The sequence below is a fragment of the Piliocolobus tephrosceles genome, chromosome 6 (assembly GCF_002776525.5).
Source record: "Piliocolobus tephrosceles isolate RC106 chromosome 6, ASM277652v3, whole genome shotgun sequence".
NCBI classification, from domain to species: Eukaryota; Metazoa; Chordata; class Mammalia; order Primates; family Cercopithecidae; genus Piliocolobus; species Piliocolobus tephrosceles.
Window position 1 is genome coordinate 4,117,530 of NC_045439.1, and position 22,871 is coordinate 4,140,400.

The 22,871-nt window shown below is 48.0% G+C and overlaps 1 protein-coding gene across 2 annotated transcripts in view; it reads right to left on the reverse strand.

Moving 5' to 3' along the window:
* TECPR2 (tectonin beta-propeller repeat containing 2) overlaps positions 1–22,871 on the reverse strand; it is a 102,277-nt gene that overhangs the window by 23,153 nt on the left and 56,253 nt on the right. For both annotated transcript variants that reach the window (XM_026455239.2, XM_026455238.1), the window contains exons 6-11: positions 15,994–16,306; positions 12,141–12,273; positions 8,325–8,657; positions 6,060–7,036; positions 3,101–3,284; positions 708–881 (exon numbers count right to left, since the gene is read on the reverse strand). In XM_026455239.2, the coding sequence (XP_026311024.1) occupies positions 708–881; positions 3,101–3,284; positions 6,060–7,036; positions 8,325–8,657; positions 12,141–12,273; positions 15,994–16,306 (2,114 nt within the window). The remainder of the gene's footprint in view (positions 1–707; positions 882–3,100; positions 3,285–6,059; positions 7,037–8,324; positions 8,658–12,140; positions 12,274–15,993; positions 16,307–22,871) is intronic.

Here is a 22,871-nt window from a genome sequence, read left to right on the forward strand (position 1 = left end):
GGAGGCTGAGGCAGGCAGATCACTTCGGGTCGGAAGTTCAAGCCCAGCCTCGTCGACATGACGAAACTCTATCTCTACTAAAAATACAAAAGTATTAGCTGGGCATGGTGGTGGGCACCTGTAATCAGGAAGCTGAGGCAGGAGGATCACTTGAACCCAGGAGGCAGAGGTTGCAGTGAGCCAAGATGGCACCACTGCACTCCAACCTGGGCAAGAGAGTGAGACTCCGTCTCAAAATAAAAAAGAGCAAATTACTTCTTGTTTTTTCCTGGCACACAGGTAAATAAGTATATAGGAGCTGGGCTTTGATATGGCTGGAAAAAAAAAATGCAGCCGCTTAAGCTTTAGCTTAAAGGGGAAAATGAATTTTATGTCCTTCTTCTGTCTTCTTTCCTCTTAAGATCTGACATTGTAGGATATGTGATATGCGGTGGTTGGCCATAGGAAAATAAGATTCTGTTTTTGTATCTCACCAAATAATCTTATTCATTCTTGCCCTAAATTTGTCCCAGGTTGAGTTTGTGTCAATGCAGGAAACTGCTAATACATGCCAAATGGCAAATACTCTGTTCCCAGAAGTGTCTTAATTCAAATGGATTTAGCCTCTTAATCATAGTGATTGCTGTAAGCATGTTACTAGCAAAGCAGGGTGCAGCAGAGGCAGTGATGGCAGAGCTGGCAGGCCCCTGAGCAGAGCCAATGGTTACCTGTCTGCAAGTATAAGTCCCCACTGGTCCTGATGATCCAGGCGGTGTCATCGCTCAGGGCCACAAACACTGCCTGGGGCAGGGCTTCGTACCAGTGCCGCTTCCCCTTGATGGTGACTTTCCCACAAGCAAAAGCCCGGTTAGATTTCTGTTCAATCTTCCAGAGAAGGGCTCCTATGGAAATAAAAATTCTATTCACGATCCAATAAATAGTAGAATATATTTCTATACAAAAGTCTTCATGCTGGGCATCGAAGGGAGAAAGACTGCTAAAACACATCCTGTTCTGTCCCCCCAAGTGGGGCAAGAGGCCACCAGACCCAGGTTTGGGCCCTTGGCCACCACCCAGCTTCAGGCTCCATATCACCGTCCGTCTCCAAGCTTCAGCACTGGGGATCATCTCCACCTCACAGGGCTGCTCTAAAGACTGGAGGCGGGAGCAGATCAACCACATGGCCACAGAGCTGAGCACATGACAGGTGCTCCTCACATGGGATGAGGAACACTGATGACATTATTAGGTTTGATAAATCTCCAAATAAACATCCTGAGACACAACTAGTGCCCTAGGAGAGGCTGAAAAAGTCCTTTAGGGATTCAGAGAGAGGGATCAGTTCCGGACGAACTGAATGGAAAAGATGCACAGAAGGAAGACACTTGCACTGAGTTGGCCCATTTTCACTGTGAAGGGGACTCTGATGAAGAGACAGAGGAGAGAGAGGAGAGGGAAGGCAGGACAGCGCTGCAGCTGGAGGCCTGGTGCAGGCCAACGCAGGCAAGGTGAGGGGCCACCAGTGATCACCCAGTGTCAGATGGGCTGGACTAGAGGGCCTGTCAGGCATCTCTGCCTGTGGTACCCCTGGCACAAGGGCTCTGCTGCCCACCAAGGACATGGGCCTGGGCCCTGAAGGACACCTCAACTGAGCACGTGAATCTCATGGAGATGGAGAGTTCCCACTAGCACAATGAGGGACCAAGGGACCTGGGAATACAAGTAACTCATGTAATCAGGAATAGAACCAACGTTCTGAAAGGCCAAGGAGACAAACCTGAAGGTAAATGACAGCAACAAGAAATGCATTAAAACGCACAACTGTGTAATGCCAGCTTGTGGAGTGGGTTGTTAGCCAATCTCTAAAGAAAAATATTTTTCAAATAAACAGTGAAAGCAAGCAAGGAAAACAATGCTGAACAAACTAATATTTTAAACAGTGACAAAGACCATGGAGAATTAAGGGAAATTCATCCCGAAACACAGTGAAGTTACAGAGGACAGACAGGTCCCAAGCCACAGACTCGGCTTCGGCTTTGTCTGACTTCTATTCCAACGTCCTGACAATAAACCCAGCTGCTTCAAGGCAAAAGTGCCCCTGCTGGCACAGGTATCAACGTGGCCGACACAACTTTAAGAAACACATGGATGAAGCTGGAAACCATCATTCTCAGCAAACTATCGCAAGAACAGAAAACCAAACACCACGTGTTCTCACTCATAGGTGGGAACTGAACAATGAGATCACTTGGACTCGGGAAGGGGAACATCACACACTGGGGCCTATCATGGGGAGGGGGGAGGGGGGAGGGATTGCATCGGGAGTTATACCTGATGTAAATGACGAGTTGATGGGTGCTGACGAGTTGATGGGTGCAGCACACCAACATGGCACAGGCATACATATGTAACAAACCTGCATGTTATGCACATGTACCCTAGAACTTAAAGTATAAAAAAAAAAAAAAAAGAAAAGAAACAACAAGCCAATGATTCCATGCAGATAAGGGAGGTCTCCCAGCCCAGGAGAACCTCGTTCAGGAAACACCAGCTCCAATTCACTAACAATGGCCTAACAGCAGCATGAAAGAATGAATGGACTTTCCTTTCAGAGTCGGGAGTAGATTGTTCACCCATAGCAGAGAGCCCATTAAAATAGAATTCCTAAAGAGGAAGCCAAATAATTGGAATATATCCAACATATCCATGGGCCCGTCTTAGTTAGTTCGGTCGCTTTAAAGCAATACTGAGAAAGAGAAACACATATATTATTTTTATAAACAGTTAGTATACTAATATCCCTAAAAAAGTCCCTCAAATTTCAAACTTTTTGTTTAGCTTACAAAAATATGATCAGGGGTTACCACTGCAATTAATAAAGTAAACAAAAACTCAAACTGAACACCATTTACACTATGAATTGACATCCAATGAAGCAATTCACGTTCTTTGGAGAAAACCCCCTCAAACGTTCCAGAAGAGGCAAACCTGGTGAACGCACGGCAGCCTGAGCCCAGAGCTGCTGCAGGGGAGCCCTGTGCTAAGATGTCTGCCCCCGGGGGACCCGGAGCAGGAGCAGGAGCAGGAGCAGGGAGCGGGAGCAGGGAGCGCGGAGGCGAACCTGAGGGTGAGACTGCCACCTGCTGGACAGCATCTTCAAACTTCTGCCAGCGCAGCCCGGCGCCCGGCAACGCGCTGCAGAACAGGCCGCCTTTGTAGTCCAGGCACCAGATATACTTCTCGGAGACCACCAAGCTGAGGATGCCATAGCCGGGACCCGAGTAGCCCATCCAGCTTTCTGCAAACTAACAAGGGCAGAGCCAGTGAGTTCTGTGGCAGAGGACACAGCCCACTCGGCTGTTGTCAGTAAGAAAGGGGAAAGGATATTAACACGAGATAGTCAAAAAAGATCAACAAGAAGCCAAGTCAACCCTCCCCCCAACCCCTACTACCTTTGGGCACCCCTCTACTACACACGTTCTGAGACGGGTGCTGCTGTCTCCCGACAAAGACTCCCTGGCGTCCCTGGATGACATTTTCTCCTGTTCTAATGCCTCTGCAAATGGAACGCTTACAGCACCACATCACGAAGGAGCTGCTTTTATTCTGCAGGCATACCTCACCTTACACAAAGAGCCAGGTTCTTCAACATTTGGATGCAAGCAAATTTTCTGTAGTCGAATTATTACAGATGCACTGGATATATGGCACTACCACTGTCTTTTTTTTTCCACCATATTTTCTTTGTTTTCCTTTTTGAGACAGAGTCTTGCTTTGTCGCCCAGGCTGGAGTACAGGGGCATAATCTCGGCTCACTGCAACCTCCGCCTCCTGGGTTCAAGCAATTTGCAATTCTCCTGCCTCAGCCTAGAGAGTACTTGGGATTACAGGCGTCCGCCACCATACCCAGCTAATTTTTGTATTTTTAGTAGAGATGGGGTTTTGCCATATCGGCCAGGCTGGTCTCGAACTCCTGACCTCAGGTAATTCACCCACCTTGGCTTTCCAAAGTGCTGGGACTACAGGCATGAGCCACCGTGCCTGACCTTGCTAGAATTCTTTTAAAAATCAAAGCTAAATAGAGTCTTTGGACTTTAACACTTTTCAAAAAAGGCGAAGAAAATAAATGTATCTGTACAGATACTCACATAGAAGTTAACTACTTCAAAGAAAATGGTGCCCAACTCTTCTCAATCTAGCCCTGCTCACCATGGCAAGCCTTACTTCTACCCCCAGCCTCCAAATAAAAACACACCATAAAATTTCTTGGCTTTCCAGCTACCTGGAGTAGGATGAGGAAGGGAGGAAGTTAGAGGGTCGGGGGCTCAAAGGGCCAGGACCCCGTCACCTAAGTAAGGGCTTTCCTAAATTTCTGGTCTAGAATTCCAGTACCCACCCCACCGACAGTCTGCCTGGCCACTGCCCAGACGTCAGGGGGCCAGGCTGCTTGCACTTCCCACAGCCCGGCACTTTGCTCAGTACCCTCATCTGAGTCCCACTCAGCTGCAAGGATGTGAACATATACCTGGCTTCCCGTCAAGACTCTGAGGCTCAGGAAGATGGAATCCACAACTAGCTGCCATATGCACTGTGGTCCCCAGCACAATCACAGAGGCTGACAGTCAAGGCCACTCAAGAACCACTGGGTTGAAAAGATAAATACCGGATGACTGAATAAAAGGCCACCCTTGGTCGGGCACAGCAGCTCACGCCTGTAATCCCAGCACTTTGGGAGGCCGAGGCAGGCAGATTGCTTGAGCTCAGGAGTTGGAGACCAGCTTGGGCAATATGTCAAAACCCCTTCTCTTCAAAAAAACACAAAAATTAGCTGGGCGTGGTGGCATGTGCCTGTAGTCCCAGCGATTCAGGAAGCTGAGGCAGGTGGATCACTTGAACCTGGGGAGGATGAGGCAGCCATGAACCATGATTGCGCCACTGCGCTCCATCCTGGGTGACAGAGTGAGACCCTGTCTCAAAAAAAAAAAAAAAAAAAAAAGCCAGCCGTATGGCATTTTGTCTCAAAACAAGTAAACAGCACGTTTCGCTTCTGAGGCATGACAGCACACAGGGTGAGCAAGGGGGTCCTGGGGCCCGCCCTTCACTCGCTATGTGACCTTGTGCGAGCTGTCCAGCTGTTCTGTGCTTCAACTTTCTCCTCTGTAAAATGGGGACAAGGACAGTGCCCATGTTATAGTTCGTGTTTAGAGAAGTAAAGGAGTTAAACCTGTAAAGCGCTTCGCGGGATACCTGCACATGGGGAGCACTGACCGAGCGTCACACTGCTAGCACTGACAGAATCCAGTGTACACTGTGGAAAGCACACGTGGCTGTAAGTGCACAGCCGTAATTCATACCTCACATCACCAGTTAGTAGGAGACACGACAATACACAGTTAGTTTTGAAACAAATACATCTAGTAATAATTAGTTGCTAAGGGAAGTAGGCACTTTAAAAAAAATCACTTTTAATATAAAATGCTCAAGGATAGTTAAAAGTCATCTCCTAGTTACATGTGCTGGGTGGACCTACAAAGACTGGTTACTCCAAACTGTTCCTGCACAGCTTGCAGGGGAGCCTTGGAGCCACCGTTTGGAGGTTGAGGAGACAGCAGTTCTGGAAATGGCCTCATCCTCTTGCAGATGGTTCCTTGGAGGAGTCTGAGGAGGACAGGAGAGTCCCTGCCTCCAAACGGCTCAGAGCTTTCCCTACTCCACGGGTAGACAGTCCTCTACCCACTGTTTTTCTGAGATGGCCCCAGGCCAATCCAGCCCTGCCCTACAATGGCTAACAATAAGTGCCTATGCCAGCCTGCACTTGTGGGGTCAGAGGAAACAGCAAGACGCTACCTTGGTTGGGGAGGCAGGTTACTGGGCAGGGGAGAACAGGTCCGAAGTGGTTCAAGCCATCATAGTCCCTGTGCTGGAAATCCCCTGAAACCCAGACTTGAAAACAGAGTTGGCCTATGGATTTTGCAGTAGGAATAGATTTCCTTCCATGAGAAGGAAAATAATCGGTCTTGCCAATTATTCCCCTTAAGAAAGAAGCCTTAGCTACGTTTCCACCACCTGAACCCACATACCTGATCTGGCTTGAGCAGCCCGGCATCATCTGCACCCAGCCGGCTCAGGTCCTGCTGGGAGCGACTAGGTCCGAGCTCTGTCACACTCGTCTCTGAGGATGAAGAAGGAAGCCCGTGGGCATAGATGTCCTCCTCATCGCTAGACGTCAATGCCTGATCCCGTGGAGGCTGCTCAAGCCAGGGCTTGGGAGTGCTGGCCGCCAAGGCAGAGACCGGAGTCAGCTGTCCTCCCACACTCCCCAAGTCACGTTCAGAAATGGGTGTTTCTTTCTGACCTGTGTCATCATCAGTGCCAGCATGCCAGAGATTTGTGCTGAGGTGGCCAGAGGCCTCCATGCTGGTTAGGACGTCCTGCTCTTGGCTGGGCTCCACAGGGCTGCCTTCATCAGCTCCGGTCCCAGGTAGCCACTGCCCAGCACTTGGGGCCAAGCTGAGGCTGGAAGGCACGGTGAGTGAGTTCAGGAGGGGCGCTTCACAAAAAGTGCTTTGGGGGCCAATGGGTTGGACACCTCCCGCATCCTGCACCCTAGGAGAGCTGTCCTGTTCTTGGAAGGGTATCTGTGTGCTATGTGGTCCATCATCTGCAGGACAAGGCTCATCTTCGAGTCCCGTGACATCACTGCCTCTCACAGCTTCCCTCACTCCATTGAGCAGCTCCTGCCCATATGCATAGTGACAGTGTGGCATTTCAGTTCTAATGTCATCTTCCACAGCCAGAGAATCAGGCACAGATCCTGGCACCTCCAGGACATTAAACATTTCGGGGTCAGTATTTTCCTGCGGGACACCGTTCACTTCACCACTGAAGCCGCTTTCCAGGTCTGGAGACTCTGCACTTAACTGATCCATGCTACTGCCCAGGACACTTGAGGTCATTGACAGCAAGTCTGTGTTCAAGGACTGGGGACTGTCCCCAGGAAATTCGGAGCAGGGTGTAGACTCCAGGGAGCTGTGACAGGTGCTCCTGCTTCCACCTTCTAATTCAGAATAAGAACATTCAAAATAAGGCACGGTTCTATATGATTAGTAAGAGACTAATTCGCACACATATTTTTGGCTCAAGAAAAAGTATTTTAAATACACGATATTTAGTGAATGGAGAATAAACCTCTTAAGTACAAATAATCCCAACAAAGAGATGCTTTCTATGCATGCAAGTACTGAACGAACCCATGGGTTTGAGGCCTCACACAAGAAATGCCAGCTAAGAAAAACCAGGGGACAGGCCAGGTGTGGTGGCTCACGCTTGTAATCTCAGCACTTTGGGAGGCCGAGGCAGGTGGATCACAAGGTCAGGAGATCGAGACCACCCTGGCTAACACAGTGAAACCTCATCTCTACTAAAAATACAAAAATCAGCCAGGCGCGGTGGCAGGCACCTGTAGTCCCAGCTACTCGGGAGGCTGAGGCAGGAGAATGGTGTGAACCCGGGAGGCGGAGCTTGCAGTGAGCCAAGATCGCACCACTGCACTCCAGCCTGGGCGACAGAGCGAGACTCCATCTCAAAAACAACAACAAAAGAAAAACCAGGGGACAAACTGAGATGTTCACCTGGGTCACAAACCAATTCCTTATAATTATTAAAATGCTTAGAAATCTAATAAAATTTCCTTCAGTGCTGCAGTCATCTTAGCTAGAGAGGATTAACAGAAACCAAGGAGTAAAAGGTTTAAAAAATTCAGTGTTACACAGCCATAACAAAGAATGACATCCAGGCTGGACACGGTGGCTCTCGCTTGTGAGCCATCCGAGCACTTTGGGAGGCCGAGGCGGGTGGGCCACCTGAGGTCAGGAGTTCAAGACCAGCCTGGCCAACATGATAAACCCCCACCTCTACAGCTACTCGGGAGGCTGAGGCAAGAGAACTGCTTGAACCCGGGAGGCGGAGGTTGTAGTGAGCCGAGATCGCGCCACTGCACTCCAGCCTGGGCGATGAGTGAAACTGTCACCAAAATAAATAACTAACTAAATAAAATAATAATAAATAAACATTGAAAAGTACAAAACTGAGACCCTTTAAGCAGGGTGGTGCGTACACAGGTGGTCTGTCATTTAGACCTGTGTGTGTGTGTGTGTGTGTGTGTATGTGTGTGTGTGTATTTTCCATTAATGTGAAGTATTTTGCAGTAAAACTCCTTTGGGGAAGAAATGCAGGTGTTCTCTTTTGGATGAACGGGCCAGTGCTCACTCAGTGAGCAGTGGGATTCCCAGAGAATCTGGAAAGACTGTCACCCCAGGTGGGTGTATGCCAGCTACAGAGGGTACCTGTCTTCTTCTTCTTCTTCTTCCTTTTCACTTTGATAGGCTTCACGACAAGCTCCTGGTCAAAGTCCTCAGAGCTGATGGCGTTGAATCTCTGTGAGGGGGGCTGGTTGCCTTTGCCCAGCTCAGGGGCGGCCTGGAGCCCAGCGGGCAGGAGCCCGGAGCCGCTGTCGGTGGAGTTGAGCGAGCTGCTCCTGCTCCTTGGCTCACTGGCCACGGAGCTAGCCACAGAAGAGCCTCTGAGCCTCGTCTCAGAAACTGTGGCCCCTGGTAGCTTCTCTGCTTGCTGCACGTGGACTCGCTCTGAGCATCCAGACATCTCCAGACCATTTCTCACTAAGAAAGAAGAATCTGGTTTTATCACTAGTGATCCAAGAGAGAGCTGATGTGCACTTAATTGCTAGCCCTAAATACCAGTTGTCACACAGGCGCCAGCCGGCTAAAGAACTGAAAGATTCTAAATTCACAGAAACCAGCAAAACTAAAAGAATCACACAAATGAGTCTAAGAAATAGTTTTTGTTCTTCAAGAAGCTCATATATGAAAATCAGTAAAATAATTTGCCATAGCTATTTTTTGTTTTTTTTTAGTAGAGACAGAGTTTCACCATGTTAGCCAGGATGGTCTCGATCTACTGACCTCATGATCCGCCCGTCTCGGCCTCCCAAAGTGCTGGGATTACAGGCTTGAGCCACTGCGCCTGGCCCATAGCTGTCTTTTTAAAGCAACTCAGTAGTAAGGAAAGGTTGGGAGTGGTGGCTTACACCTATAATCTCAGCACTTTGGGAGGCTGAGGTGGGGAGATCAGTTGAGCTCAGGAGTTCAACACCAGCCTGGGCAACATGGCGAAAACCCATCTCCACTGCAATACAAAAAATTAGCAGGGTATGGTGGTGCATGCCTGTAGTTCCAGCTACTTGGGAGGCTGAGGTGGGAGAATCATTTGAGCCTGGGAAGTGGAGGTTGGAGTGAGCTGAGATCATGCCACTGCACTCCAGCCTGCACGACGGAGTAAAACCTGTCTCAAAAAAAAAAAAAAAAAAAAGTAAAAAAAATACTAAGAATACAGCATTTCTCACTTTAATTTACGAGTATTTATAAATGAGAGATGCCTGCGTATAACAAAACAGCTTAGTTATACTTCATACTTAAGACTATGCCTTGAATATACTTTAAGATTACTCAAAGGGCACTTGAAAACATATGTGTAGCTGTAATTAAATTTCCTGAAAGAGGGAAAGGTAATTTTCCATTAGAACAAACTCAAGACAGAGAAGTCCACTACCACACAGCATCAAGGCAAGTAGACAGCAGAGTGAGGGCAGGCATGTGAGTCCCTGTCCCCTGTCCCCGAGACCAAGGGCCAGTGAGCTTACCACTGCAGTGCACTCATCCTTCCTGCAACACGACACCACAGGGCACCAGGCCACAGCAGTTCCAGCTACAGTACCCTCAACATAAGACCACAGCCCACTTTGATCCCTTCGCCATCCTCTCTTTATCAGGGATCCTCTGTGTGCCAGACATAGCGCTAGCTGCTGGGACATGGCAGTCCATGAGACATAGGAATTCCTGCCCTTGAAGCACCCACATTCTATTGAGGGCATGTGTTAGGGGGAGACTGTAGGCAATGGAGTGTACGCTGGAGACTGGAGGGGCAGGACTCTGCTCTGAAGCGACTTGTGGAAGATTACATAAGTTAATGGTGGATCTTGCCTAGAGCTGCCCTGTCCAACAGGCAGCCACCAGCTACTTGTAACTACTGAAACTCACATTGATCAAAATTGGGCCGGGCTCAGTGGCTCACACCTGTAATCCCAGCACTTTGGGAGGCTGAGTCAGCAGATCACAAGGTCAGGAGATCGAGACCATCCTGGCTAACATGGTGAAACCCCATCTCTACTAAAAATACAAAAAAATTAGCTGGGCGTGGTGGTGGGCGCCACTTAAGCTGGGCACGGTGGCTCATGCCTGTAATCCATCACTTCGGGAGGCTAAGGTGGGAGGACTGCCTGAGCTCAGGAGTTCGAGACCAGCCTGGGCAACATGGTGCATGGTGAAACCCCATTTCTACTAAAATCCAAAAAATTAGCCTGGTGTGGTGATGCACACCTGTAATACCAGCTACTCAGGAGGCTGAGGCAGGAGAATCGCTTGAACCCAGGAGGTGGAGGTTGCAGTGAGCAGAGATTGCACCACTGCACTCCAGGCTGGTGGACAGAGCAAGACTCCGTTTCAAAAAAAAAAAAAAAATTAAACAAAATGTAAAATTCATCCCTCACCTGCATTTGCCAGATTGCAAGTACTCAGCAGCCACCCATGGACAGTGAGTGCCTACTAGACAGGGCAGGCGAGAGCACCTTCATCGCTGCAGGAGGCTCTATGGGCAGCAGAGGTTCAGAGCGCAGCCTGGTGGCTCCAAGTCACCACCCTTCCTGAAAGCCATACTGTCCCTCTGATGACACTGTCTGAGGGGCTCGTAAACTCAAGAGTCAGAGCTTATTCGCTTCTTATACAAATTATGTTTTGGAATATTCATCCCAATTTGCCCTCTCTGACTTCAGAGGTAATGGCAGTGAGGACGAGGGTGACGGGGCCCACGTGGCTGTTGTTGCCACCATTAGGAACAAGTTCCCTGAGGAACCCAAATACATAAAGTACGTGGATGTCCGCACAAGGACACATATTAGGATTCTTTGCTCATTAAAATTTGGGCTTGTATGAATTACCAAAAAATGTCAAAAGCACAGAGAAAAATCAATCCTACAAGGAAGAACTGAGTTAAGGGTAAACGGTATGTCCCAGATAACGGATTTAAATCTTCTAAAACCTCATGCAAATCTGTCTCTTGGAGCATTAATCCCACATACTGTCTCAGACGGAGATCAGGGATCGGTAAAGTGGTTTCTGATTTTTCCTTCCTCCTTTCTCAATCTCCCCATCGTCCACAACCATGAAAGCAACTCCACTAAATGTGAGACTATCTGACTACCTCAAAGTAGGTGACTTTCAAGAAATGTAGCGTAAACACTATTTTTAACAATCAGAGGAGTGGCCGGGCGTGGTGGCTTACGCCTGTAATCCCAGTACTTTGGGAGGCTGAGGTAGGCGGATCACCTGAGGTCAGGAGTTCGAGATCTGCCTGACCAACATGGAGAAACCCTGTCTCTACTAAAGACACAAAATTAGCCTGGCATAGTGGCGCATGCCTGTAATCCCAGCTACTCAGGAAGCTGAGGCAGGAGAATAGCTTGAAACTGGAAGGCAGAGGTTGTGGTGAGCCGAGATCGCGCCATGACACTCCAGCCTGGGCAAGAAGAGCGAAATTGCGTCTCCAAAAAAAAAAAAAAAAAGAATCAGAGGAAACCCTCCAAATCCTCCATGTTCAAATAAAGTTGCAATAGTTTAGCAAAATCATGGTAAGTTTTTGGTTTTGTTTTTGAGACGGGGTCTCACTCTGTCACCCAGGCTGGAGTGCAGTGGTGCGATCTTAGCTCACAGCAACATTCGCCTCCCAGGCTCAAGTGATCCTCCCACCTCAGCCTCCCGAGTAGCTGGCACCACAGGCACATGCCACCCCACCTGGCTAGTTTTTTGTATTTTGGTAGAGACAGGGTTTCACCATATTGCCCAGGCTGGTCTTGAACTCCTGAGCTTAAGTGATCCACCCACCTCGGCCTCCCAAAGTGCTGGGATTACAGGTGTGAGCCACCGTGCCTGGCTCAGTGGTAAGTCTGATCAATTATTAACTGCGATTACAAACAACAGAGTATAGTACTTCCCATCATACACACGGTACATTTTATAATAAATACAAACCTATTGATGTTAATCCTTCAGGCCTGCTTGCAATTCTTATAATGTTCCTATCTCCTTTCAAGAAAAATATTTCATTTTCTGTGCACGAAACAGACACAATATCACCGGATCCTTCCAAACCAGCAATTGTGGCCTGTCAAAAAAAAAAAAAAAAAAAGCATGTGTGAGAGTCCAAATCAGTCAAATGATAACTGCACTTTACTATGGCAACTTTCTGAAAATTCCAATTCAATCCAAAGTTAGGTAACATGTGACAGATTGGTAAGCAGGATCTGAGGGGTCCCCTGGCAGAGTGGGGCCTCGGTCATCTCCGTCCCATGTGCCACCCTGCCCTTGTCCCTGCTGCAGGTGCACCGGCTCTGACAACCCAGTCCCAGCCCTGTTCCTCCATGGTGCATGCACGCGCTTCTCTTTCTGCTCGAATTCCTTTCCTGTCCATGTTTGCTGGGGGAGTTCCAGTTCTCTCCAGATGCCACCTCCCTGAGAAGCAGCCTCTGACAAGCTCGCCCTCTGCTGCAAAGCCCAGGACTCTCAGGGCTCACGGCACCTCATCCAAACCTCTGCTTGGCACCCCACTCCTGGGGCGGAAACAGCGTGCAGACAGGTCTAGTCCTCCTGCTGTGTGCAGGAATAGTCCTCCTACTGTGTGCATTCCTGCAGGAGAGGCCAGTGTACACTGCAGCTCAAGGGTTTTGAATGAATACATGAAGGGAGGCGAGGTTCTTTCAGCATTATCTGAAAGGGGTGGAAACACATCCCAAGCCCACACAGACTTAAAGCAAGTCCTTGCTTTGCTGTCAACAGTGCAAATAAGAGACTATAATTTTAAATAACTGATGGACAGCTGCAACCATAACATTTGTTTCTGAAAGCTGCCAGTCATGCTGCCACTGGGTGGTCCAGACCCTGAGGGTGACTGTGACATCTGTCCCAGACAGTCCCCTGTCTCCATTTCTCTGCCTATAAAATGAAGTTAATTATACCTACTGGGTAAAGCATCGGGTAAGTGCTCAGATGAAAAAACCAATGCACAGTTACAAAGCATCTTGATGCTACTAACTAACAAGTGCACATAAGTCCAAAAGGTATCCAGGGAAACAAGTTCTTTGTAACTGAGGAAAGGGTACAAAAATATCTTTCAGAATATCCCTTATAAAATGAACAAACTCAAGGCACCTTAGTGATTCCCCTAAATCGAAGCTTCTTACACCCACCCCATTTTACAGGAAAGAAAACCAGGCTCAGGCCAGTAAGAGACTTGGTTAAAGGCAGAACCAGGCTAGAAGAGTCGAGTCTAGTTCTGCCCCTCCACCCCGGGTCAGTTTTCTTCCTGCTAAGCCAGTATTACCAGGCATGGCTGATAATAATTCAGAAGGCTTCAATGAGGACAGGATGAACTTCATGTTCTGCTGACACACACCAAAGAAGAAAACCCTTTCTTTTCTTTTTTTTTTTTTTGGAAATGGATGTCTCACTCTATCGCCCAGGCTGGAGTACAGTGGCATGATCTTGGCTCACTGCAACCTCCACCTCCCAGGTTCAAGCAATTCTCCCTGCCTCAGCCTCCCGAGTAGCCAGGACTACAGGCACCTGCCACCATGCCTGGCTAGTTTTTGCATTTTTAGTAGAGATGGGGTTCTGCCATGTTGGCCAGGCTGGTCTTGAACTCCTGACCTCAGGTGATCCACCTGCCTCGGCCTCCCAAACTGCTCGGATTACAGGTGTGTGCCACTGCGCCTGATCAAAAACCATTTATTTTCTATAGTGAGGCTCTGCTTATAAGAGAAAGGGGTGCCTGGCAGAGGCCTGCTGAGCTCAGAATGGAAGAACGTGAACAGGACAGGGCCTGGTCTGGAATCTGGGGGTGAGGAGTTGGGAGGATGAGGCAGAGAGATTATTTTAAAAAGAGCAAAAGCTCTGCTCTTAAGACAATGAGAAACTGAAACTAAACAGCTGTGTTTAAAGTTCCTAAATCTGTCTCTAACGATAATCTGTTATCATCTTGGTTTAAGCAGAAATTGTTTCCTACCATGATTTTAATGATGTTGGAAATTTGCCCAAGATATGTTGCTAAGTAAAGAAAACCGAAAATAAAAAACAAAAAAACAAAAACAAAAAAAACAAGTGGCGGCCGGGCGTGGTGGCTCATGCCTGTAATCCCAGCACTTTGGGAGGCCAAAGCGGGCAGATCACGAGGTCAGGAGATCGAGACCATCCTGGCTAACATGGTGAAACACCACCTTTACTAAAATACAAAAAATTAGCTGGGTGTGGTGGTGGGCGCCTGTAGTCCCACCTACTTGGGAGGCTGAGGCAGGAGAATGGCATGAACCTGGAAGGCAGAGTTTGCAGTGAGCTGAGATCGCACCACTGCACTCCAGCCTGGGCAACAGAGCCAGACTCCATCTCAAAAACAAAATCAAAAACAAAAACAAAACAAAAAACCAAGTGGCAAAATGATGTGGCTCCATTTGAGTAAGAAGACAAGGGCAAAATAACAGAGAAAGCATGCTGAGGGACCTGAGGCCCCTCCTCAGGAACTAAAATTCTCTGCTACTGTTTCTTTTTTTTTTTTTTGAGATGGAGTTTCGCTCTGTAGCCCAGACTATAGTACAATGGTGAAATCTCAGCTCACAGCAACCTCTGCCTCCCGAATTCAAGCAATTCTCCTGCTTCAGCCTCCTAAGTAGCTGGGATTACAGGAGTGTGCCACAATGCCTGGCTAATTTTTTTATTTTTAGTAGAGACGGGGGTTTCACCATGTTGTCCAGGCTGGTCTTGAAGAACTCCTGACCTCAGGTGATTTGCCCACTTCGGCCTCCCAAAAGTATTGGGATTACAGGCGTGAGCCACCACGCCCAGCCTCTGCTACTGTTTCTGTCGTATTTGAGTTATCACTGTATGTGTTCATAGTAATTGGATAGTCAGAAAAAACATGACCCAAATAGATTATAAAGAACAAGGCTGGGCATGGTGGCTCACGCCTGTAATCCCAGCACTTTGGGAGGCTGAGGCAGGCGGATCACCTGAGGTCAGGAGTTCGAGACCAGCCTAGCCAACATGGTGAAACCCCGTCTCTACTAAAAATACAAAAATTAGCTGGGTGGGGTGGCACGGGCCTGTAATCCCAGCCACTTGGGAGACTGAGGCAGGAGAATCGCTTGAACCTGGGAGGCGGAGGTTGCAGTGAGCCCAGATCGTGCCACTGCCCTCCAGCCTGGGTGACATAATAGGACTCTGTCTAAAAAAAAAAAAAAAGGGGGCCAGGCATGGTGGCTCACGCCTGTAATCCCAGCACTTTGGGAGGCCAAGGCAGGCAGATCACGAGGTCAGGAGTTCAAGACCAGCCTGACCAACATTGTGAAACCCTGTCTTTACTAAAAATACAAAAATTAGCTGGGTGTGGTGGCATGTGTCTGTAATCCCAGCTACTCAGGAGGCTGAGGCAGGAGACTTGCTTGAACCTGGGAGGTGAAAGTTGCAGTGAGCCGAGATCATGCCACTGCACTCCAGCCTGGGTGACAGAGCGAGACTCTTTCTCAATAACAACAACAACAACAACAACAACAACAACAACAACAAAAGAACAAGTTTAATGTGTTTACATACAAAAAACGTACATAATTTCTTGACAGAGAATTGGACCTAAATGTCAAAACCAAATTGTTTTTTTTTCAAATCTATGAAAATGACCAAACCTTCATTTGATTTCCTTGACTGGCCCGAAGGCAAAAGTAAAGTGTAAATCAATACTGCTCCTGGTAGCATTCTGAGGGCCCTGAGCAGAACGGTTTGTAGAGAAACATTCTCTTGCCTGCAGACACCGAAGATATGGCAGCGACCCTTCGCTTACCTGGTTGACTATGTCTAGGAGATAGATGCTATATTCATTCCAACTCAGCACCCAGCCTTCTTGAAAGAAACACGAAACAAGCCCCAGGTGCCTCTCAGGTAAGCTGCAACTTCCCCTGTTGGGGGATTCCAGACGTGGGTGCAGTTCAAAAGGCTTGACTCCCCCGGCAAAAGCATCTTTTAAGATAAATGTGGCTTGAACAGTCCCGTGGACATCAGCCTTCCACAGCCGGAGCCCGGGCCGTGATGCATACAAGGTTAGATCACTTTGCTTACAGAGTCCTGGTATAAAACAAGCACCAAATTTCCCAGTACTAAAATTAGAAGGAAGAAAGAAAGAACAAAAAACAGACATGGACCGATTTAAAGTAATGCAGTTGTCAACCCTTAATATTAAGTACAAGAATTTTTTGGCTAAGACAATAATTGATTTTTCACCTTTTCTACTGTTTGTTTTTTGTCAGTTAAACCACACTGTCACCCCTTACCGACAGAGGCCCACCACACCCTCACAGGTGTGTGCCCCATTAGCACACAGGGAACCATTCACTGAGTACCCACACAGCTTGCACTGCGCCTGGGGCTTGATCCCACTCTTGTGTCTAATCCTTACAACAACCATGTGTGGCAGATACAGTCACACACGATCTGGGTCAGGCTGGGTGCAACGGCTCATGCCTGCAATCCCAGCACTTTGGGAGGCCAAGGCGGCAGATCATCTGAGGTCAGGAGTTCTAGACCGGCCTGGCCAACATGGTGAAACCATACCTCTACTAAAAATACAAAAATTAGCTGGGCGTGGTGGCACATGCCTGTAGTCCCAGCTACTCGGGTAGCTGAGGCAGGAGAATCGCTTGAACCTGGGAGGCAGAGGTTGCAGTGAGCTGAGATCATGCCACTGTACTGCAACCTGGGTGACAGACTCTGCTTCAAAAACAACAATAAGTCATTTTAGTCAATGATGGACTGCAAATACAACAGTGGTCCCATAAGATTATAATACCATATTTTTATGGCACCTTTTCTATGTTTAGATATACTAATACTTACCTTTGTGCTACAGCTGCCTAAAGTATTCAGTGCAGTCGCAAGTGGTACAGGTCTGTAGCCCAGGAGCAATTTGCTGTACCATTTAGCCCAGGTGTGAAGTAGGTGGTACCTACCTCCTACGTTTGTCAGTACACTCTATGGTGTTCATGCAACAAAGATGTCACCTAACAATGCATTTCTCAGACTATATCCCTGTTGTTAATTGACACATGACTATATTACAACTCCCGTTTTGGAGGAGAGGAAACTGAGGCAGAAGGTGAAGAATCCAGGTCTGCTCATCCTTTCCTGCTCTGATTCTGTTGCTCTGACATCTGATTGCTGTGCTCACTCCACATCCTGAATGAAGGAGCTTCACGCAACCCATCTATAGTGTTGCCCTTTCAGAATTTCTCTAAACCCATCAGAGGCACCAATGTCCCTTCCTGTCCCCAAGCTTGATATTTTTTTCTTTCTGAAATTATGAAATATCTGACACAAACAAAAGAATATGCTATATATAGAGTCACGGGTCACTTAGTGACGGGGATGTTTGCGAGATCTGTCATTAGGCAATGTCTCCGTCGTGTGAACATCATAGAGTGTACTTACACAAACCTAGATGGCACAGCCTATGACACACCCATATAGTCTAGCCCAGGGATGTTCAATCTTTTGGCTTCCCTGGGCCATATTGGAAGAAGAACTGTCTTGGGCCACACATAAAATACACTAACGACAGCTGACGAGCTAAAAATAATAATAATCACAAAAAAACCTCTTTTTGTTTTGAGACAGAGCTCTGATCTTGTTGGCCAGGCTGGAGTTCAATGGCGCACTCTGGGCTCAATGCACTGGAACCTCTGCCTCTCGGGTTCAAGTGATTTTCCCGCCTCAGCCTCCCAAGTAGCTGAGATTACAGGTGTGCACCACCACGCCCAGATAATTCTGTATTTTTAGTAGAGATGGGGTTTTACCACGTTGGCCAGGCTGGTCTCAAACTCCTGACCTCAAGTGATCCACTGCTTTGGCCTCCCAAAGTGCTGGGATTACAGGCATAAGCCACCACGCCCGGTCAAAAAATCTTTTTTTTTTTTTTTTTTTTGAGACAGTGTCTTGCTATGTCGCCCAGGCTGGAGTGCAGTGGTGCCATCTCGGTTCACTGCAAGCTCTGCCTCCTGGGTTCACGCCATTCTCCTGCCTCAGCCTCCTGAGTAGCTGGGACTACAGGCATCCGCCACCACACCTGGCTAATTTTTTGTATTTTTAGTAGAGACGGGGTTTCACCGTGTTAGCCAGGATGGTCTTGATCTCCTGACCTTGTGATCCACTCGCCTCAGCCTCCCAAAGTGTTGGGAATACAGGTATGAGACACCGCGCCCAGCCAAAATCTCATGTTTTAAGAAAGTTTACAAATTTGTGTTGGGCCATGGGTTGGACAAGCTTAGTCTAGCCTATTGCCCCTGGACTCCAAACCTGTACTCCATGTGACTATACTTAACACTGTAGGCACCTGTAACATAATGATGAGTGTTTGTACACCTAAACATAGAAAACGTAATGTGTGGCGCTAAGACACCCGCTGATAGGAATTTTTTCAGCTCCATTATAATCTTCTGCGACCATTGTCATACATGCAGTCCGTCAATGACTGAAATATTGTTATGCAGCGCACAACTGTGTATATGTACATATATCCATGCAGTTATAAAGCCTAGCAAGGAAAGGTACGCCTGGGAACCCATCCCCAAACTGAGGAAAGAAATCATCAGCCGGGCGCGGTGGCTCAAGCCTGTAATCCCAGCACTTTGGGAGGCCGAGACGAGCGGATCACGAGGTCCAGAGATCGAGACCATCCTGGCTAACACAGTGAAACCCCGTCTCTACTAAAAAAATACGAAAAACTAGCCGGGCGAGGTGGCGGGCGCCTGTAGTCCCAGCTACTCGGGAGGCTGAGGCAGGAGAATGGCGTAAACCTGGGAGGCAGAGCTTGCAGTGAACTGAGATCCGGCCACTGTACTCCAGCCTGGGCGACAGAGCCAGACTCCGTCTCAAAAAAAAAAAAAAAAAGAAATCATCAGTCATCCAACCGATGGTCTCTTGTGTTCCTGCCACTTCCTGCCCCCTTGTGCCCCAGATGGAACCACTGGATTGCATTTTGCCTTTATCATTTCCTCACTTTTGTTTTGGTTTAATCACATACCTATGTATCTCTAAAGACAACATAATTTAGTATTGTTTATCTTTCATTTTTATTAAAATGTATGATGCTAATTGTACACTTTCGCAACTTGCTTTTTTTAACTTAACACTATGGTTCTCAGATTTATTCTTGTTGATAAAAAGAAGCTGTCGCGCTAATTCATTTCCACTGCTGTATGGTACAGTACGTCCTACTCAGCGCCCACAGGTTCTTGGAAACTACAACTGTAAGTGAAATGACATAGAGCAGGTCCTCAGATAAACATCGTTTCCTTCAACAACATTGGTGAGGGAAAAACACTGGTTTTGTTATACGTTGCTCTGCTAAAGTCGCAGTTTCCAAGAACCTATCAATGACATTAAATGAGGACTTAATGTATTCCACAATTTATTTATTCACTTTCTTGTTGATGGATATTTCAATTATTATTATTATTACTATTATTTGAGACGGAGTCTTGCTCTGTTGCCCAGGCTGGAGTGCAGTGGCGCGTTCTTGGCTCACTGCAAGCTCCACCTCCTGGGTTCACACCATTCTCCTGCCTCAGCCTCCCGAGTAGCTGGGACTACAGGCGCCCGCCACCATGCCCGGCTAATTTTTTGTATTTTTAGTAGAGATGGGGTTTCACCATGGTCTCGATCTCCTGAACTCGTGATCCACCTGCCTCGGCCTCCCAAAGTGCTGGGATTACAGGCATGAGCCACTGTGCCTGGCTTCAATTATTATTTTTAAACCTATTTTGAACAACTGTGCTATGAGCATTTCTGTGCATTAGCCCCTAGCCCACAGGTGTCAGAGTCTGTCAAGGACACTCAGGATGCAGTTGGTGGGCTGTCAGGTTATCGCTGGGTTGCTGAGAGCATATTCAAGTTTAGAAGATAACTTCCAGCTTTTTTTTTTTCTTTGTTGAGATGGAGTCTCGCTCTGTCGCCCAGGCTGGAGTGCAGTGGCCGGATCTCAGCTCACTGCAAGCTCCGCCTCCCGGGTTTACGCCATTCTCCTGCCTCAGCCTCCCGAGTAGCTGGGACTACAGGCGCCGCCACCTCGCCCGGCTAGTTTTTTGTATTTTTAGTAGAGACGGGGTTTCACCGTGTAGACCAGGATGTTCTCGATCTCCTGACCTCGTGATCCACCCGTCTCGGCCTCCCAAAGTGCTGGGATTACAGGCTTGAGCCACCGCGCCCGGCCTGGAACTTCAAGCTTTTTCAACGTGATTCTAACAATCTACACTCCCACTGGCAATCTGAGTTCTCGTTATTTCTCAGGCTGCTACCAGAGTTCACATGTAAGCATTTCAGCTCAGTCCTACGCCTGGGTGATTCCTTCTCCCAAATACTTCTTGGATTGTGAACCGCAGAAACAGCACTGGTTTTAGAGCAAGTCCTGGGCTCGATGTCCAGCCCTGACACTTAGTGGGTACATGGTATGTGTGCAGTTATTGAACTTTTCTGGCCGTGTTTCCCATTCTGTAAACCAGGCAGAGTAACTCCCATCTCAAAGGCTAAAGTGAGGAATGAATGAGATAACCTGCGTGCAGCACAAAAGCAATGCTTGTGACACTAAGTCCCCAGAAGTGCTCGACTGTCCTGAACGAGGCTACAGGCAGCTCACAGTTGAGAGCCGCCTCCGTGCCACTGCTTCCCCACCAGACCTCGGCCAACTTGTGCTGTGCCTGTCCCCACGCTCCCTGAACACAGCAGCACACCCAATCCCAGAGGCCGCCCCCAGGGCCCACTCACATAGGCACACAGATAGTTTATTTGCGGGGTTCCTTCGCACACCAGAATCTCACTAGGTCCTTCTGGCACCTCAGTAACTAAATCCCTTTGGATAGGGTCCAAGGAGGATATCATATATCAAATTCAGCTTTGAAACAATGACCGTCAGGACGAACCAAGGGTGTTTTGACGCTGTGGATCTTTCATGGACAATTCTATAAACTGCACCGTATCCGATTACTGCCTTTGGTGGGTTTGTTCTGGAGAGGTCCTCTAGAGTGACCCAGAGGAATTCCAGCAAGGGAGCCCATAACCTCTTCCTCCTGCCTTTCCTTTCCTGTCAATCAATTTCTCTTGGCGATCCAATTTTTAAGTGTTTTCCTTCTATTTGTAGGACCCCTGAAACATCTCTTGTCATTTCCATTTTGACTGGTTCATCTTATGTAACTAAAGCACTCATGTTAACAAACATTTAGTGATTCCTACATTCTGTAAGACACCGTGTTTGATGCTCTGGGTAAAATAAAAAATAAATAAGATGAGGTCCTCAGCCTGTCTCATAACACCGTGCTGACCTGTGCAAACAATTACAGCAGCATCTGGAAGCGCCACATCTGAGGCTCAAAGAGCTAGATCAAGGTGGTGCATCTGAGTGGGCATGAGAAGGCGAGGTCCTGAACACCGGGTGGACTCTTGGACTCTTCCCCTGGAGGAAGGGGAAAGCAGCCCTGCTGAGCACGGTCCTGGGAGTGGCTGCCTCGAAAACTGCTGAATGGCTGAATGGCATGGTAGCTCACACCTGTAATCCTAGCACGTTTGGAGGCCAAGGAGGGAGGACTGCTGGAGCCCAGGAGTTTGACAGCAGCCTGGGTGACACAGAGAGAGAGACTCCATCTCTACAAATTAAAACATTTAGACAGGCATGGTGGTGCGTCCCTGTAGTCCTAGTTACTCAGGAGGCTGAGGGAGGAGGATCGCCTGAACCCAGGTGTTCAAAGCTGCAGTGAGCTGTGACCACACCACTGCACTCCAGCCTTGGTAACAGAGCAAGACCCTGTCTCTAAAGAAAAGAGAACGGAAATGTCTGATGAGTGGGTTGGTCAAAGGCAGTGAAGTTGTGAAGAACCAGCTAGAGAAACTGTCCTAAGCCCCCAACTCAGCCACCATCCACTTGCAGTGCGATTCTGCAGTACTTGCTGGTGCTTTCTGAATTTGACACCAAAATTCCAACTTTTAAGGTCTAAGTATTGCAGGATTCTAAAATCATAAAGAAATTAACAAAATTTCTTAATTTCTGTAGAGATGATTTCCAAAAACTCATTGATTACCTAAACAAATAAATTCCCTTTATAGACCACGTTGATATATAAGGAGTGTTTTCTGGCTAACAAATTCTAGCTATAAAATAATAGGGTTTTTTGATTTTGTGCGTGATGTATGGTGCCACAGACTTGATATGCTGAAAGCTGACAGCACCCAAAATGGGAGCCTGAAAGTCTAAGCTGGGAGAGAAGAAGGATCCACAGAAGCCCTGTCAGAGATCTCAACAGCTAAACACCCACCAGCCATCCAAACAGATGTGCTGGTGGCGGGGTTCCAGAACCGGGTGCTGGCTCTTACCCAGACGCGGGTGCCACACCTACAGATTGCTTCATCTCCTCCTCCCTCCCCAGGGCACAGTGCTACTGCCAGGGAGGGCTTCCCTGGGCACTAGACTCACAGGAGACGCAGTAACAGGTCTGCAGAGGGCTCTGACACATGAACAATGGAACATACACAGGATAGCAAACCCACGGCTGCGCGTGGCTGGCGTCTCTGAGGTGTTCTGGATGTAACACACACATCGTCCGGTCTGAAGAGATCCACAGACTCGAAGAGAAGAGGACCCCTCATCTTCTACCTCTGAGTCCCCTGACCTGCCTGCACCTG